Source organism: Muntiacus reevesi, chromosome 19 (genome assembly GCF_963930625.1).
Source record: "Muntiacus reevesi chromosome 19, mMunRee1.1, whole genome shotgun sequence".
NCBI lineage: Eukaryota > Metazoa > Chordata > Mammalia > Artiodactyla > Cervidae > Muntiacus > Muntiacus reevesi.
Window position 1 is genome coordinate 46,298,232 of NC_089267.1, and position 20,040 is coordinate 46,318,271.

Sequence of the window (20,040 nt, forward strand, 5' to 3'; positions counted from 1 at the left end):
TTCCCAAGATGAGGACTCTATAATGTTTTTTCCCAATATCGATAAGGCATGCTCACTGGTAATTGTAGAAAAGAATGGTATAATTTGCGAGAAACTATTTGCCTCCTTCTGGTTAAATTTTAGTTTTTATGATGACAGTTAAATTATTTCTTCTTAATGGACTTGAAATTATCCACATTAAAGCATATCTTATCAAGATAAATTACTTCAGAAGGTTTACAGAGGTCACTAAATTATTTATGCCATTTCCCATTACTCTTTCATTCAGGGTTTGTAACTGAGCTAAAGGTCTTGTGTTACATATGCATATTTTTTTCATTTTATGGAGTTAATTTGTTTTCTTTTAACTTCAGTTTTTGCTGTCAGTCTTCCTTTAACCATGTATTTGTGTTAGTTTGGAAGTCAACTTTGGAGAGTGTTTATATTTTAACCTTATTCATTTTAAAAAGTCGTCACACTGATTTTCTGTGTCACAGTTAGGGAAAAGATAAGTAAAGTCATAGAAGGAAGCTGGGGTGTGCTTTCACTGGGGGAAAACATTTAGCATCCTCTGTGTGCTAATGGCTTCTTAGCAGTTATCCATTCTGGTCTAGTTTTACTGAAAAATAAAGCCCTATATGGGAACTTGACTTGTGAGAACTGGAAATATAAAGTCCAGGAAAACCAATTTAGATAATTTTTGTACTATGCTCTTGACTTCCTTTACTTTTTTACAGTTTAATGTTCTTTGTGCTGAATTTCCATGTATAGAGACACTATTTCCAGTGAGTGTAGTGTTGGATCCCTGATGCCTTCCTTGGAGAATTCAATACTCTGTTCAGAGAAGGTGAACAATGTGGGTTATACCCCTCCAGCCCTGCAGAGGCTACAGAAAGAAGCCTAAAAGCCTAGCCTCCGAGTAGAGCTCACCCTGAGAAGCCAGGCGGAAAACAACTGTTCTGATATTTGAGGAAGCAGCAGGCATCTCGTATTAATAATAAACAAGTTCAGCTCCATAACTCATAGTCTTAACCATCTACCTTCATTCTTCAGATGAAACTGTTGTAAAAAAGCTTCTTATATTTATATTCCTTTCAAGGGAAGACTTTGTACAACTACCGCTGTGTGTGTTTGCATGTGAGTTTCAGTATGAAAAAACTGGGTCGTGTTAGGCACGCTTTTATGTCTCTTGCTTTTTTTGGCTTAGTGATACATCATGGAGATCTTTCCAAATCAACACAGAAAGATCTGATTCATTCTTTCAAAAACTGCATAGTATGCCCCAATGTGGACATTATTTTCATTCATTTGCCCTGCCTTGATGGATACTTTTGTTGTTTCTAATTATGTTTTATTGTAAACAGTGCTGCAGTAAACATTCTTGCTCATACTCTTGGCAGTTGCAACAATGTCCATTGGAAAAATTCCTGGCAGTGGAATTTATCCATCTACATGGTACATGCATTTAAAAGTTTGGCAAATGAGTGGTCCTGAATTGCCCACTAAGGAGACTGTTCCAACTTACATTTCCTGGAACAGTAACTTCCTCCTATCGAATGTTTGAGTTTATGACAGATTAAAAGGCAAAAAAGATACTTCATTATTATTTTTACTGGCACTTCTTTATGAGTGAAACAGCATTTTTCACATTTGCTATTTGAATTTCTTCTGTAAATTGCATGTACTATTATATGTGTTAGAAACATTTTTCCTAGTTAACCTGTGATTTTGATTTATTTATGAATATTTTTACCATGATGAGATTTTTATTAGTTTTTATAGTATTTGGGCTTTGTCTTGCTTATAAAGGCCACACCCACTTAATCATGATTTCCTCCAGCCCTTTTTAAACTTAATTTTTAATATTTATTATTAAATCTTTGATCCAACTGGAACTTAACTGCCTATAGTGATGGTATTGGTTTGCATTCTCCTCGAGACCTTTCTGGGTATAATCTGAAACCCTCCATATATAGAGGGGAAGGAGAGACTGAAGAAAGAGGCAGACCATTCTAGATTGGTAGGTCTCAGGTTTAAAAAGTAAGAGAACTTATATACAAGCAGATCTCCAAACCTACCTGCTACAATCTTAAAAGTTTATATAGAAGCCTTAACGGGCTTTAGTCACGTACATAGTCAACACTGCATTTCTGACTAAAGGCTATGTTCTTGGCCAGCCTCTATCATAGAGAAGGCAAGCAGAGTGCACATTCCAAGGACTGGGGAGAGGATGAGCTACCTCTGGATTACCTGGGCCCAGCTCGTGGCTCAAACTGGTGGTCACATCTTTCTGATGACCTCCTGCAGCAAATGAGTTTCTGAATGTCCGTGTTAAGCCGCTTCAGTCGTGTGTGACTGCTTGCAACCCCATGGACTATAACCCACCAGGCTTCTCTGTCCATGGAATTTTCCAGGCAAGAATACTGGGGTGGGTTGCTATTTCTTTCTCCAGGGCATCTTCCAGACCCAGGGATCGAACCCATGTCTCTTACATCTCCTGCAGTAGCAGGCGGGACTCCTTGTTTATTCCATTGATTATAAAATTTAATGTAACGTAACAAAATTCTCACATTTGCCGGAGTCAGTATCTGAGTTTTCTCTTCTACTTCCTTGAGCTTATTGACTGTTCTCTGGTATCAAACTATTTTACTTATCCTGCTTTTATAATATTTTTAATATGTGTTTGGGATAAGCATCCTCATTATTCTTCAATTTTAGAATTTTTTTCCTGGATAAATATACATGTTTACTTTTTAGGATGTACTTCAGTATCACTTCCAAGAAATGATGTTTACCTTTTAGTTAATATATTGATTTACAGAGACTACATTAGTGAGAATTGATATTTTTATCAAATCAGGTTTTTCCAACTCAGAAACAAAGCATATGATTTCATTTGTTGGATATCCTTTGGCAGTGTTATGATGATTTCTTCAGGTAGGGTTCTACCTATTTCTTGCTTTTTTCTGTTTTTGATGACTTTTATAGATGTGATATTTTCTTCCCTTTTATTTTCTAACAAGTTATTGTTTATATATAGAAACACTTGTTTAAAATAGTGATTTGGGGGACTGTCACCTTTCTGAATTCAGTCATTAGTAGTTTTTAATTCTCAGTTTTCTAAATAAGTGTTTATTTCATCTGCAACTAATAATTGGTTTGACCTCTTCCATTCTAGTATTTCTACTTTTTACTGTTTTCTCATGTCTAATTCCATTGTTTAAGACATCGGTTAGCTGATTGCAAACAACTTTGCCTTGTTTCTAACTTTAATAGATGTACTCCTAATGTTTTATGATTCATTGTGGTTTAAAATCAATATTGTCACCTCTGCTCATTATGATTGAATGTGGTCTTTTGTGGGCTTTCAGTGCCTTTAGATCATCTATGTTTTTTCTCCTTTGACTCATTCATAAGCATGTTCATATAAATTTATTTATAGGTATAGTGCCCTTGCCTTCTGGGGTTTAATTTACTTAGTTGTGATATATTGTTTTAATGCATTGGTGAATTCTATTTTTCCAAAGCTCTTTACTGTTAGGTTTAATATTGCTAGGTATTTCTCTATTGTATTCTGTTTTCTGCTGCTTTATCAGGCTTTAATATCAGTGCTAGTACGCTGCCTCTGTAAGATTAATTTTTAGACTTCTATTTCTGTGCTCTAAGATCCCTAACTAACATTAGAATTAATTTGTCTTTAAAAAGGATGAAAGCCTAGATGTTAGACAGCCTTTAAATTTTCTTCCATTGCTCTTATTACAATTTTCTATCAGTTTTAATATAAATGTTAGTCACATATTTCCCTAGAGCGGATCAGGGGGTCTGATCTACCAGGGGCTGTAGGAGGGGAGGGTTTAACTATAAAGAAATAACAAGAGAATTTGAGGCGGTGTGTAAAGGAACTGTTTGTATCATTATCATGGTGGTTACACAGTTTGAACATATACTGAAGTTCGTAGAACTGTACACCAAAAGTGAGAAGATAATTTGACTATATGATAATTTTTAAATAAAGTTTTAAAGCATGTTTATCCCTGGATCTCTTTCCAAGATTTCTCATTTATTTATACTGTGAACTAGGCTAGATCAGAAACAGCAGATTCAGATTCTAAGATCGTTGAGAAAGACCAACCCAGTCTTACTTTAAGATTGTTGTCACTCCAGGTCTCTGCTGAAGTAATATAATAAAACAGCACAGAATACCAGCGAGAACAGAGAGAAAGGAGAAGTGACCCCGGGACCTCTTGGTTGCTTACAGAGACCAGGCTGGTTGAACCCGCCTGGCCAGGGTGGGAGGTGCTGCGTCCGCACCCCATGATCCACCTGCTACCTTTAGAAATAGTCTGCACCACAGTTACATATTTCTGGGGTTCAGCTTCTTACTGTGTCATGGTGTCACAAGCCAAGGCTTGACTCAACTGGATTTTGACTAAAAATCTGCATTTATAACACGCCCATCAAGATATTCCGGTTCAGGAGGCCACAGACAACAGATTCACCCTACAGAGCCATCCAGCTTTGTTCCAAATGTCTCTAGGCAGTATTTTTTAGTTTGCTCTGTGAGCTCTGAATGTTCACTCATGAATGTTAGGGAAGAAATGGAGTAAGTAAAATGTTTTTACTTTTTCTACCTTGACCTTGTGAAGGAGCTTTGTTAGATACTAGCAAATACTCCATAACAATGAGACCGAAATACTCCATAACTTGGAGCCCCGATTTGTGAGATTGACATTAGCACATCTAAAAGGATGAAAGTTAAGGCATTATGATCCTTAACTTAAGGCCAGTGTAGCTAATCATAAAGTGTGCATATAAAATTATTTATAAGAGGCTGACCACACTGCACAAAAATGAAGTAATACCCTCCCCATGAAATTTTAAAAAGATAAATCTTTTTGTGTATATATTTCCAAGTTGTTATTTACTTGGCTGGCCACTAGATGGTGCGGTTTGTTAATATATTCCCTTCCATTTTATATTTGAAGCAGATCTCTTGGAGTGCGGTTTTCACAGATCATTTTCTTAATTATTATTAACTTAGAAGTTTCCGATTTTAAGAGCTAGCCAGTGTGGTGAAGTCAGTGCTAGAACCCCGTTCCCTGCCAGTGTAGTGCACCTCACATAAAAATTATGGAAACGCTCTTTCAAAAGAAGCTATCAAGATGTTGATCTTGAAATTTTCGGAGCAACAGCAAACAAGCAGAGGATGTGGTGCCCAAACAGAAACTTTGAGCGCTTATGTTAGTCTTTAATTTTGCAGAAAAAATTTCCCCATTGTACGATGAGCTATCAGTGAATTTTAAAAGATTTGCTGTAGCACTTACACAAATTGCAGATAAGCGGACCAGACCCCACATCTGAGCTCAGACCGAGCCAAAGACCAGCCCTCAGAAGCGGGTCAGTATATTCGGGGCAGATGTGACGTTGAGGAGATATGACAGGTGTCAGAGATCGGCGGGAACACAGGTGAGCGGGGGCGCAGCTGGGCTTACTGGGCTCATTCTCATTATCCTGAGACGGAGCGCGTGACCAGCGGAACCAGGGGCATCCCAGTAAGGGGGAGAGGTGTCCAGGGCAGTGAGCCTGGAACAGACAGTGTGAAGACCTCAAGGCAGGTGTGGATTTGTTTAAAAAAAAAGACTTTGGAGAAAAAGCCAGCACTTGTGTCTGGCATGAGTAAGTGAGGTTCGGGGATGGGAATGATTTCTGTGGGTCTTGCATGGTAAGCACTCTGACCTTTACGCCGAATGAGTTGGAATCCACTGAGATTTACGCTTGCTTTTAATAGATTTCTTTTGGATGAATACAAAACAGGTAATACTGATCGATTACAGGAAGAGGATACCTGAGTGAAAGAGACACTTGATTTTAACTTCTTTCCTTTTGGATTTTGTGCCATGTTCAAGGTTACCTATTTTTTAAGATAGCTGAAATATAATTATAAGTGATCTTGTATGACACATTATATACTAAAGCTTAGTAAGACCTTAAGATGCTTAACAATAATTCTATGCTCCCTTTGATAAACTTATTCAGGAGACATGCTAAATAACAATTGCTTTTAAATGCTAAATAACACTTTTATGTTTTGTTGCTGTCTACTCTAGGTGCAAAAGTCAAGAAATAGACAAGTACGAGAATTATTTCCAGATGGTTTTAGTATTCATCATGCAGGCATGCTCCGGCAGGACAGAAATTTGGTTGAAAGCTTGTTTTCTAATGGGCATATCAAAGTCCTAGTCTGTACGGCGACGTTAGCCTGGGGTGTCAATCTTCCTGCTCATGCTGTTATTATTAAGGTGAGAGCTTACCTTCCTTTTTGCATGGATTTGAGATATCTTAAAACAAACATGTGGGTTGATTTATTTAGAAAATTATTGTGATTTTGGCTGCTTCAGTGACTTTGAATGTTATTCATATAAGGTCAGAATTATTTTCTCCAAAAGAATCTAGTTTATATTGTGAAAATTTAACTCTATCACAGATAATGAAAGGATTAGTTAAAGTACACTTTTGAGATCTTGCCATATTTGCCTAATTTCAGTATTCAACTCATCAGGATTATATTTGTGTGTATTTATGTAAATTTTTATTAACTTTTCCTCATCTAGGGAACACAAATATATGCTGCAAAAAGAGGCTCCTTTGTTGACCTTGGAATTTTAGATGTCATGCAGATATTTGGTCGAGCCGGAAGACCACAATTTGACAAATTTGGAAAAGGAATCATCATAACAACCCATGATAAACTCAGCCATTACCTCTCTTTGCTCACTCAACAAAACCCAATTGAGAGCCAGTTTCTGGAAAGCCTTGCAGATAATCTAAATGCAGAGGTAAGAGCTAATAAGCAAAAGGTTGGAATGGAATCATCAGCTTCAAGAAAGACTAAGAAAAATAAAGGTTGAGTTGATTGCTATTTTGTAATATTTAATAATACATTGTATTTCTTTTCACAGTCATGAGACACAAGAGGTGGGATGGTGATATCCTTGATTAGATCAGAGCAATATAAAATGCAAATGAGAACTGATAACAACTCATTGCTAAAAGACTGTGCTTTTAAGTCATGAGGTTTTGTGAAAGGGCAGAAGTCTAACCACAGCTATACAAACTAAGGAAATAGTAATAACAACAACTGTGTTCATATAAACTTTTATAAAGTTTATTATGAAGTATTTTATAAAGTTTTTATAAGGTTAATAAAGCTCTTCTGTTTTAGCTCATTTGATTAACTTTGTTATAGAAAATATGATTGCTTAAATTGAGCTGCAGTATAATTTATTTGTAATTTATTTCATGTGTGATGTGTTTTTGTGTTAAGATTTAAATAGCAGACCCTGGAATCCTAGGTAACATCTTAACTGGTAAAGAGGATAAACATTCTAAATTTAAGAATCTGTGTGTCAAACAATCAAACGAGTTTTTGCTGTTCTTATGGCATTTTTTATTGTCTGTCACTCAGCACTTTTCTGTCTCTACATCCCTTCTTACCATTCAAGTTGACTCAGTCTTTGAAAGGTGGAATATAACTATTAAATACATGAATAAGTGAGATATTTGTGAAGTATTATAGAAATTTCACTTAGATCTACTGATCTTATTTACAAGTCTTTTTAGAGGATGAAAACACACACAGTATGCAATTCCCCTGTTAAGGAGTATATAGTCCAGAATGGGAGAAAAAGATAAAAAAAACACAGTACAATAGTGTTGGTAGGTAATAAAGTTCTCAAGGATTCAGTAGAAGGAGAAAACACCTTTGACTCCAGCCTATCAGGAAAGGCTTTGTTCATGAAGGTGATAAAACTTGATCTGGCTTCAGAAAGTTAAGTAAGGTTTGGAAGATCTAGTTGGAAGTTAGAAAAAATCAGGAAAGATGCCAGTTTCTAGCAGCAAAATTATAAGAAAATAAAAAAGATTAGAAAATTAATTATGATGTAAAGATTGTCTCCAAAAGAAATACTATAACTCAGTTTTTATCCTCATTGCCTACTATACTGGCATGGTTTTAATAATTAGGTCTTGGGTCACTGGAATCTATGATAAAAATAGTCTATTGTACAAAGATAGTAATAGTAGCAATGGACCGAGGATTTGCCAACCTGCTGGGTACTTTTTGTATCTTCCGTCAGTACTGATGCTCAGGAGATACTGTTCTCAGAGAGATAGATAACGCCCAAAGCTCATTCAGGTACTAATTGTTGAAACTAGTACTGTTCAAACTTGAGTCTTTTTAACTACAAAAATAGTCTTTTTATTATAGCCTAGATTTCAATTATATAAAATGTGGTAAGTGAATACACATGAATGAATACATTTCTCTATATTAATTAACCTACCATTTGCCTTCTTCTGAGACCAGGACTAAATATTTTCCAAAATGGCAGTAATCATTTCTCTTATTTACAATAAAAAGCAAGACTCTTTTTTACAATGTTTCTAGAAAAGCATATTAAGAAAGCCTACATCTTTGTAAATTTAGAATTATTTTCCTTGATAGCTTTTTTTAAGTGGTAGACACCAAATAGCTTTTATGCAAAAGACACAGATGAGTAACTCTTGTCCTCAGGATTTCTTTTTCTTAGGGACTATAAAATACCATCAGTGAAACTATTTGGTCAATTCCTGAGAAATTAAAAATGAATTGTAGCCCACAGATCCACCTCATATTCATAAAATAGTTATCAGTGTTTGTCATTTTCAGAAATGTCAACTATCTAGAACCATAATTCCATTTAATACTATAAATGGCATTCAAATAACAAAACATATACCTTGACATTCTTAGCTAATATAGTGAAGTATAGCCATTGCTAAATTTTCTTCATCGTATTTTGTCTACTAGACTAGTTCCCAATTAAAGTAAATTTTCTTATTAAGGAAACAAATTCCCTTAAATTATAGTTTGAATGTGAAATTAAATTTGGTAATCTGTGGAAGCCAAGTGTGAAATTAGTTTATACAATGAATGTGTGCTGTGCTCTCAAGGTAATGAATTTTTCAGTCTTTAGATTCCCCAAATCTTTGCCAGACTGCATAGCAACAATTGTCAACACCAAGGTCATGTTAGATTGGGAATGTTGCCCAGACTACTATCCTTGATAACACTAGTTTAGAAGAACTGGAGAAAGTATTCTATCAAGCAGTCATTTTAATGCGGGTATTTTATGAGGCATCTTTGCTAATTGATCCCTAATCAGGCTGACTCCCTAATGCTAATTAATGCCAAAAAGTCAGAAGTCCCAGCCCTATCTATACCATTTCATTCTGCTCTGAGAGAAGCACTGAAGCATGTTTGAGGCTTATGAAAATTGATTCAGCAAACATGACTGGGTACCTATTCTGTGCCAAGGCCCTGTGGTCCGTACTTTAAAATGTGTTAATCTTTCTGTAGCTGTACATACATTCTTTGTACAGAGCTCCTCCCATCTACACAGCAGTGCGTGTGCGTATGCGTGCTCAGTCCTGTCTGACTCTTCATGACCGCATGGACTCTAGACCTGCCAGGCTCCTCTGTCTATCATCCTCTGTCCGTCTCCGCAGGGTATAAATACAAGCACTTTGTCTTTGGATTTATGGCCTCAGTAGCCTGACATCTCCCAGTTCTGACTCTGGTCCTTTCCAGTACCGCTCTTCTGCTCTATAGGCTGCCATTCTATTTGCTTCCCCTGTAAAGTGCTCTTCGTCCCATGTTTAAATTAGGAATAGCATCACTAGATTGTTGTGAAAAGTTAACAAACACCTGTGCCAAGTTGTTATTTAGTACAAGATTATGCCAAAAAAAAAAAAAAAAAAGATTATGCCACTTGTGTTACTTCATAGTTCCTTTATGCTCAATCCCAATTATACTTGCTACCCTCACAAATTTTAGTGAAATAAATAAATGAATAGTGGTATAAATGTGTTTGCACACATGTACTAGAGGGATTTGTGTTTGCATATGTATTTATATAAACATTACATTTGCTTGTTTAGTTTTATTTGATTTCAACTAGCTTTTTAAAAAGCACATACGAATAAACAAGTTAACTGTAATGACTAAAGCTTAAGTAGATAAATCAGATACAAAATGACACTTTGAGCCTTCTAAATTACCAAAGTTGGGATAGATTTTTTTTTCCTCTTACTTAGCACTTAAAGCTCTGTTACACTAGATATTAATGGCGCTTTTTTATAAGTTATACATGTTAGGTGTTTTTCTTTAAAAGCGTTTTTGAATACATGGTGTGTACTGGCACTGTGGATAATGGTTTCATAGAAGTCATCTTAGTTACATGTATCTCACCTAAGGAACTACAGAACTCCTTAAGACGAGGCGCCATGCTATATTTATTGCCATATCCATTGTACTTGACTTACTGGCTTCTTGGATGATTATTGGGGTGAATGAATAAATTTCAGAGAGAGACTATGAAAAACACTTGTTCTATATCAGCCTCCTATACTAAGTAGCTACTAGGAGACCACAAATATTTGCAAGTGAATTTTTATTGTTGTCACTAGATGGCATTCAAGGATTAATCTCACCGTATGATGTACCCTCATAGATTTACATTCATTTTTCTGAGTGTCTTTTCCTTTTTGGTGAACATTTGAAAGACTTGTATTACCTGATCCAGGTTTTGCTACCTACTTGGTCTTTTCCTTTAATCTTATCAGCACCCAGCAACAACTAATTATCAGTTATTAATTTACTGTCTGACTTTGAAAGTAATAGGAAGCTTATTTTATTTTTTATAAAATTTTCTACTCAGGAGTTGTGTGATGTTATTTTAAAGTGTCAATAAATCATAAGGGAGTTAATACAATCCAAATCAGATAATAGAATTAAAAATGGAGAATGCTATCAGATGTCTCGCCATATTAGCTAACTAGTTTCCTTTGTCTAAGTAGACTAGAAAATGTTTAACTGTGATGTTTGTAAATATTTAGGAGGTGCTGTAGAACTCACTCCTTAGATAAATTTTACTTCTTGTTACTATGTTTTGTAGAAAGTCTTACAGTTCACATTTTAGTAAATGTGTATGTTTACTTAGACTGTGGTCAGTCTTAGTCATTTGTAAATATGTAATGTAAATTTATTTACGTTTTCCAGCTTTATGGAGTTATAACTGACATGCCATTGTAAGTTTCAGGTTATACAGTGCAGTAATGTGACACACACATGTGTTTGTTAAATGTCTCCCACAATAAAGTTAGTAAACACGTCCTTCACGTCGTGTGATGACCGTTTTGTCTCTGTTAGGATGAGAACACTAAAACTGTACTCTCGTATCAACTTCCAACTTTAGAGCCCAACCCGATTACCTGCAGTCATGATGCTATACATTGGATCCCCAGAGCTGACTCATGTGCCTGAAATCTGTACCCTTTAACCAACATCTCCTCATTTTCCTTACCCCTCAACTCCTGGCTGCCACCATTCTGCTCTTTGTTTTCTGAGTTTGGTGTTTTTAGATTCCATATATAAAGGAGATCTTACAATATTGTCTTTCTCTGACATATATCAAGATAGTTTAATTTTTAAAAAGGATAGCATCTGCCTTGTCATTTATTTAGTTTTGGTCATTTATTTAAGGATGAATAGTATGATATAATACTATAATGATATTTATTAATTGCTATATGTCATCTCCAACTAAATAAAGATAGCTAAGCCTACACATAGTTACTTTACAAATTAATTATACAGAATTTAAATTATAATGAGAATAAAGCAAACATTAATGTTTATATTTTCTTTAATATTTTATACTAAAATAACAGGATTTAGTTTTCCTTCTTGTCTCCCAAAATTTGGTTATTTAGGGTGGAGACCATCAGTTATCCTTTGATTAAAGTGTTAAGATGTAAAAATTTTTTCAGCTACAAATTCCGGAAAAATTATTCAAATCTGAAATGGCATAACTTGGATAAATTTGTTAATTAAAATGAATACTGTAAGTAGAAGCAAAATGACTACCTATAGATCCAGTGGCTAAAAAAATGTATTTTTAAGAAGATTTTTCACTGCAGTTCTCTGTTAAGATCATTTCCTAGCAATTCCTTTTATTACACAAATTTTATATGTTATCATTGTTTTAAAATTATTAACTTTGGTTTCATTAAATTACCATATTATAAAGTTACATTAATGCTATGTTAAAAATTTCAGAATATAATCTAAAGAAATACCCAGTGTTTATTATAATTCAAATTTATAAATAACTTATTTTTCCATAAGTTAAGTTTACCAATAAAAAGATTAAAACCACTCCCTGTTCTTGTATTATTTTGAGGTACATATGTTATTAATATATATAAATCCCAATAAAATATTTGTGCCAAAATTATTGCATTTACCATTGTATTTATATTATATATTTATACTAGCTATACTGCAAATGGGAATCTTTAGAGGAAAAAAATTAGTGTTATACCCTTTGTGATTTTGGTGATGACAGTATACAAAATCACAATAAAGAGGGATAAAATCATCAATATTATGTTTTACTTATGGTACAGTTACATTTAAAACTATCAATAATGTTGTCACATTAAATGAAGCCAAGATTTAAAAGAAACAAGAAGAAGAAGAATTAATGAATACCAAAATGTTTTTAATACTATATAAAATTAAACTCAAATGGGAAAAATAATCCAATGCAATAATAGTAAGTAAGGTCAGTTTTGGCAGGTAACATATCTAGTGTACTGTTCTCAAATGAGGCAGGGCTGATTTTTAATTAATTGGAGAAATGGCATGGCCAATAATTATGCTTACTTTCTTTTAAATACATCATAGTGATGCGTTTTAAAAACTCAGCTTTTGACAAAATGGTTCTTGATGCAATGTTTATATTCAACTTTAATGCATTAGTTTAATTTTTGTTATAATTTTGATTTGCAGATTGCTCTGGGAACAGTTACTAATGTGGAAGAAGCAGTGAAGTGGATAAGCTACACTTATCTTTATGTACGGATGAGAGCAAATCCATTAGTATATGGCATCAGCCACAAGGCTTATCAGGTAAAAAAACTCATTTATTAAAAAAGAAAGTCAGACCTCCTTTTTAGCTCTATAATCCTTTCATGGTATGAGGATAAATATTTGCTACTTCTGCCTCATCTGAAAGGAGTTAGGTACCTGTAAGAAAAACAGAGCTTTAGTCTTTTTTTTAGAAAATACTAATGTTCAAGCTGGGTTTAGAAAAGTCAGAGGAACCAGAGATCAAATTGCTAACATCAATTGGATCTTCGAAAAAGCAAGAGAGTTCCAGAAAAACATCTACTTCTGCTTTATTAACTACGCCAAAGCCTTTGACTGTGTGGATTACAATAAACCGTGGAAAATTCTTCAAGAGATGGGAATACCAAACCACCTGACCTGCCCCTTGAGAAATCTGTATGCAGGTCAGGATGCAACAGTTAGAACTGGACATGTAACAACAGACTGGTTCCAAATAGGAAAAGGAGTATGTTAAGGCTGTATATTGTCACCCTGCTTATTTAACTTATATGCAGAGTGTAGCATGAGAAATGCTGGGCTGGATGAAGCACAAGCTGGAATCAAGATTGCCAGGAGAAGTATCAATAACCTCAGATATGCAGATGACACCACCCTTATGGCAGAAAGTGAAGAAGAACTAAAGAACCTCTTAATGAAAGTGAAAGAGGAGAGTGAAAAAGCTGGCTGAAAACTCAACATTCAGAAAACTAAGAATATGACATTTGCTCCCACCACTTCATGGCAAATAGATGGGAAGACAATGGATATAGTGGCACACTTTATTTTGGGGGTCTCTAAAATCACTGCAGATGAGGACTGCAGCCATGAAATTAAAAGATGCTTGCTCCTTGGAAGGAAAGTTATGACCAACCTAGACAGCATATTGAAAAGCAGAGACACTACTTTGCCAACAAAGGTCTATCTAGTCAAAGCTATGGTTTTTCCAGTAGTCATGTATGGATGTGAGTTGGACTATACAGAAAGCTGAGCGCTGAAGAATTGATGCTTTTGAACTGTGGTGTTGGAGATGACTCTTGAGAGTCCCTTGGACTGTAAGGAGACCCAAACCAGTCCATCCTAAAGGAAATCAGTCCTGAATATTCATTGGAAGGACTGATGCTGAAGCTGAATCTCTAATACTTTGGCCACCTGATGCAAAGAGCTGACTCATGTGAAAAGACCCTTATGCTGGGAAAGATTAAGGCAGGAGGAGAAGGGGATGACAGAGGATGAGATGGTTGGATGGCATCACCGACTCAGTGGGCATGAGTTTGAGCAGCCTCTGAGAGGTGGTGATAGAGAGGCCTGGTGTGCTGCAGCCCATGGGGTCGCACAGAGTTGGAAATGACTGAATGAACTGAACTGAAGGAAAATTAATTTTATCCCCTGTAATTATTTTACTTTCTTTATACTTCTTTTCTACTGATACTAATGATGTTTATGTTGTTAATCAATTTAATATTCAGATGAGTTTCCATTTGATATTAGTATTTTGCTATGATTTTTTCCACTATATTTTTTGAATTTAGTTTTCGGAATAAATTAGACATGAGGAAACTTATAGACCACTTTTAATAATAGGGTGATGTTGTATACTGTATGTTCCTCTTATCAAGTCCTTCTAAGTCCTTGTTCCTAAGTTAATAGATAGCATTAATGAGTTACTATCTTAACAGTTTGGAGGCTGAATCGGTTCTGCTGAGAACATAGACTGAGAATCAAATGCATGTGGTCACAGCTCTTCCTACAGACTTCACAGCTGTGTGGTCCACACAGCTTAAAGATTCTGTGAGATCTTGTCTTTTCTTTAGAACTCTGCTTTATACCCTGTAAATGCTTCCTAATTACAGATAAAATCCAGTTATTCTCTAATGAATAAAATATTTCACCACCATCATATCAATATTCACTGGTATTAAATCAAAATTAGAAGAAAGGTTGAATTTAACTCAGAATTATAGTTTTCCTCCATTCATGAATTATGTTGGCTTAGTTTGTGTATGTATTCCCTGGTGTTATCAAAGCTTCCGTGGTAGCTTAGATGGTTAAGAATCTGCCCACAGTGTGGGAGACCCAGTTTCAATCCCTGAATCGGGAAGATTCCCTGGAGAAAGAAATGGTAACCCACTCCAGTATTCTTGCCTGGAGAATTCCATGGGCAGAGGAACCCGGTGGGCTTCAGCCCATGGGGTTGCAAAGAGTTGGACACGACTGATCAACTAACATTACATTAACATTATAGTTTTCTTCCATTTATTAATAATAATGACTTAGTTTGTATATACATTCCATGGTGTTATCAAAGTGGATGCCTTTCTTTTTTCTTCTTTATTTTTCCTTTTCACATACAGTAAATGTGATCATGGGAAACTTTTGAAACTTAAAGATTTAGGAGGGGGAAATAAAGAAAAATAGCAGCAACAGCTAGTTATGAAGCTGTTCATCTGAAATCATTTTATTTTTATATTAAATACTTAGATTTAGTCTTTTACTTAATACCTAAGTATTAAGATATCTAATACTCAGATATCTTCTTTTACAGCCAGATTGCTCTCAGCTATAAAATGTAGATGTGTTGTAACCTGTAACTTTATAAATTTTTAAGAATGAGGCACTAGCTCATTACAGATATGGGTTTTGTAGGACAGGTTAAAGTACCAGGTTAATATCAGAAGTCATTTTTATATGATTTTCTAGTATAAAAAAGTGACTTTTTTTCCCCTTCTGAGGTACATGGTTTTATAGCCCTCACAGTTCAGATAATCTAACCTTTTTTCTGACCTGTGTGTTTTTATTACTCAATAAGGACTTACAGCTATAAAACTCACGTGAACTAACACAAATAATGTAATAGTTTAATTCTTTTTAGTGGTTTAGTAAGATGTGATTAATGAAATGGTTTTATAAGGTAAACCTGAAACATATAGTATGTCACTTAGAGAAAATATTGAAGCCTTTTGTGGGACTTCCCCAGTGGTCCAATGGTTGAGACTTTGCCTTCCAACCCAGGAGGTGCAGGTTTGATCCCAGACCTGGGAGCAGAGATTCCATGTGCCCTGCTGCTGGAAAACCAAAACATTAAAAACAAATAAGCAAGCAAACAAACCCACAAACAATGTAGCAAATTCAATAAAGACTTAAAAAAAAAAGACTTTCTGCATTTGCTAATATGACCCTTGATTCCACCTTACTTCCCTACACTTGATTTTCCTTTCCCTCATTTTTTTCTGATTTATTCATTTGTTGTAGCTATGTTTGGTGCATGAATAAGTTGCTATAAAATTCTGTTAGAACAAATAGTAGGAGTATTAACTCATAAATAGATTTCTGAAGTACTTTATACTTCCCCTCACCCCCTTTAGAAGGTCATACTTCACTTGATTGCTTGTGGCCAGACTGCAATCCTCAGGACTTGGTCTGTATGCGTGTGTGTGTGTGTATATATACATATATTTATACACACATATCTTAGTAACAAGAGCATTTGTTGATATCTAGTGTTAATGTCCTTTCTGCTTAGAAAAATACTGCAAAGTGGTTTTCCCATCAACAGTTATGAAAATTGTTATAACACTAAAACCATGCTTTTGAAAGGATAACTTTTCATTTATTTTTGTATGCCCTTAAGCAGAGGAAAGCATTCTCACTATCATTTCTTGAAACAACTGAGAAAGCAAGACTATGATTTGGTATACTACAATTCTTATTTATTTTAGTGTGGGAGGGAGAAAACAATGATTTTTTTCATGTATCTAATTTCTAATCCTGATTAATCTTAAAGATTATAAGACTATACAGAAATTTTAGATTCTAATATTTACTATCTGAAAAAAATATACAGATTGATAATTTTCATTAATTTTAAAAGCTTTATTTAATGAAATAAAATATTTTCTAATTGTTCTTTTAAAAAATGTATTCTTTTTAATGGCTGAGTATTTTAAAGTCTTGTTTTATCTGATAAGAGTATTGCGACTCCTGCTTTCTTTTGGTCTCTGTTTGCATGAAATATTTTTTTCCAGCCCTTCATGTCATGTATGGCAAAAACCATTACAATATTATAATTAGCCTCCAACTAATAAAAATAAATGAAAAAAAAGTATTCTTTTAAAATTGTAATAAAAATGTATGCTAAAGCATCAATAGAAATATTAATTTCCATAAATAGGTATACATTTGCAAATGATGACTGTCTGAATAATTAGTCAAGTGTTTTGTTTTGGTTTTTTTTCCTATAGATTGACCCAACATTAGCAAAGCACCGAGAACAGTTGGTCATTGAAGTTGGACGGAAACTAGACAAAGCTCGGATGATTCGTTTTGAGGAGCGAACTGGATATTTCTCCTCAACTGATTTGGGTAGAACTGCTAGCCACTACTATATTAAATACAACACTATTGAGGTATTATACTGAGTGGAACAAATAGAATAATATGTCTGTTTTTAAATGTATATACTTTCTGGACTTCAGAATATAGTATTATTGTGGAAAAACAAAAGCTACTAATGAAACAAAATTCATTTAACTTTTAGGAATTCAACCACATGCACTCAGTAAAGATAAGAAAAAAAAATATGACTTTAAATATTCAGACCTTCTTGCCATCCTGTTCTATAAGTATGTCCCAAGCTGTAGATGAACCCAAGCCTAAAACCACTGGGCATATTAGACCTGGGGAATGAATGCCTAAATGATTTAAAGTGGGGGCTGTTGGCTTATTGATGTCCATGAATAAGAAGTTGAAAAATTAATTACAAATTATTGAGAAACACTAACCAAGAATTACAAAAACTAATAAAAATATTAGGGCACTCAGCTGTGCTGTTTGGACAGTTTAAGAGATTATTCAAAGGTAGTTTGTACTACACAGTTGTATCCTTGCCTGTTGCCTTTTAATGTAATCTTATGTAAGTAGGGTGCCACCATAATATCTACATTTTAAATAGTACATACTTGTCTTCATGTGTATTTATATACCTATATATGTGACCTTCATTGGAGAGGGAAATGACAGTCCCCTTCAGTATTCTTGCCTAGAGAATCCCATGTACAGAGCGGCCTGGTGGGTTATATATAGTCCATGGGGTCGCAGAGTCTAACACGACTCAGCGGCTAACACAAACACACATGTACCTTCACGTATTACTACATGTAAAACTTAACAGTGATTACCTGTGAAGAGAGGATTTAAATTTGAATAGAGGGAGGTAGATTAAGGTGAAATTTTACTCCTTGCTCTTTTTATAGAGAGAAGGTTTGAATTTTCTATGTTCACTTTTATTTTTCTTCTTAAAATTATTTCTTAAATGAAAAAGTAATAGCAATCACTAAGGTGAAATTTCTTCAAAAATATGAACACCAAAGCCTGTATGAAAGTTTTGTACGTATTAAATGTTTTGCGTTTATTTAACATCTGCTTATGCATATAACATGTTTCAGAAAACATCTTCGTGTGCTTAATAGCTTTTCCTCCCTTGCCACATTTATATCTCGTGTTTCTATAGCACTTTGTGTGTGTGCGTGCTGAATCATTCAGTCATGTCTGACTCTGTGACCCGGTGGACTGTCGCCCACCAGGCTCCTCTGTCCACTGGATTTTCCATGTTAGAATACTGGAGTGGATTGCATCCCCTTCTCCAGGGGAGCTTCCCAACCTAGGGACTGAAGGAGCATCTCCTGCATTGGCAGGCGGATTCATTACCTTTGCACCACCTGGGAAGTCCCATATAGCACTTTGAAAGTGTGAGTACTCAGTCATGTCTGACTTTATGCGACCCATGGACTGTAGCCTTCCACGCTCTTCTGTCCATGGGGTTTTCCAGGCAAGAATGCTGGAGTTGTTTGCCATCCCCTTCTCCAGGGGATCTTCCCAATGCAGAAATCGAACCCGAGTCTCCTGCATTCCGGGCACATTCTTTATTGTGTGAGCCACCAGGGAAGCCCCATATAGCACTTTAGGTTTCTTCAAAGTCTTTTAACATATATCATCTCACAGCTGTGATCTCTTAGATCCTCAGCCCGCAGCATTTCCCCCAGCCCTCTACAGCTTGCATCACCAACTCATGTCCACTTGTTTGTCCGTTAAGTTTACTTTCTCATTTGTCCACCTGGTAGTGTGTTGCTGGCAAACTGCATCTTAAGCCTGTTTGCAGCTCTCTTTCAGGAACTATAGCCTTTTTTCAACTGTGTTTTTATTCTGATCTTTTTCTTTGCGATTTTCTGAATTTCTGTATGCCCTTACTAGCAATATTATGATATCTTTGCCAGAATCTTCAGGTTACATATTATTAGTTATCCCTCCATCAATTTTATGTGATATATGATCAGCTTAAAGTCGAAGAATGGTATAGGTTTCCATATGCCCATGCTGAAAATGAGCCAAAACCAGAATGTTATGCTGAACATTGTTTTAGGTATCTAATGTAGGCCTCATTAACTGATTTTATTGATTTTTTTTTTCTTTTGCTTCTAAATATCTTCTCTAGATAAATAGTCTTTTTAGTCTTTGGTGACTTTAATAATTGTTTAAAATTATGATTTGGAACAGTGTGCTACAAACATTGTAACTCTGCATATTCTAGGGCTCAGATGTTCTTTTAGAATGTGTGATTTATAGTCAGGTTTTGAATTTAGAATATTTCACTAGGCCTTCTATTTTAATAAAATGTAACACTTACTTTGGTAGACCTTCAATGAACTCTTTGATGCTCACAAAACAGAAAGTGATATTTTTGCTATAGTCTCCAAAGCTGAAGAATTTGATCAAATCAAGGTAAGATTGCTTGAAGTTTGAATTAAATGCATATATCATATATGTGTTTATTCATTTATAACCATTTGAAATAAATTGTTATTCCTGATACAATATAAACTATACACTTCACATTTTGAGTACCAGCCATGTTGTTCCATTTATCAACAATGTCCACTATTATAGATTTTGATAGTATTTCATACCTGACACCATTCTTTGCTCTCTACTGCAAATCAAATACAATTTAAGTAGGTTTTACAGTAGTGAAACTATCATAGAATTTAGTGTGTAGATTTTGGTTTATTTGCAATGTA

At 34.9% G+C, this 20,040-nt stretch overlaps 1 protein-coding gene across 1 annotated transcript in view; it reads left to right on the forward strand.

The window, feature by feature from the left end:
* Positions 1-20,040, forward strand: part of ASCC3 (activating signal cointegrator 1 complex subunit 3) — a 336,030-nt gene that overhangs the window by 188,558 nt on the left and 127,432 nt on the right. Inside the window, exons 15-19 of the mRNA XM_065911620.1 lie at positions 6,087-6,278; positions 6,591-6,815; positions 12,872-12,991; positions 17,209-17,373; positions 19,658-19,744. Coding sequence (XP_065767692.1) covers positions 6,087-6,278; positions 6,591-6,815; positions 12,872-12,991; positions 17,209-17,373; positions 19,658-19,744 — 789 coding nt within the window. The remainder of the gene's footprint in view (positions 1-6,086; positions 6,279-6,590; positions 6,816-12,871; positions 12,992-17,208; positions 17,374-19,657; positions 19,745-20,040) is intronic.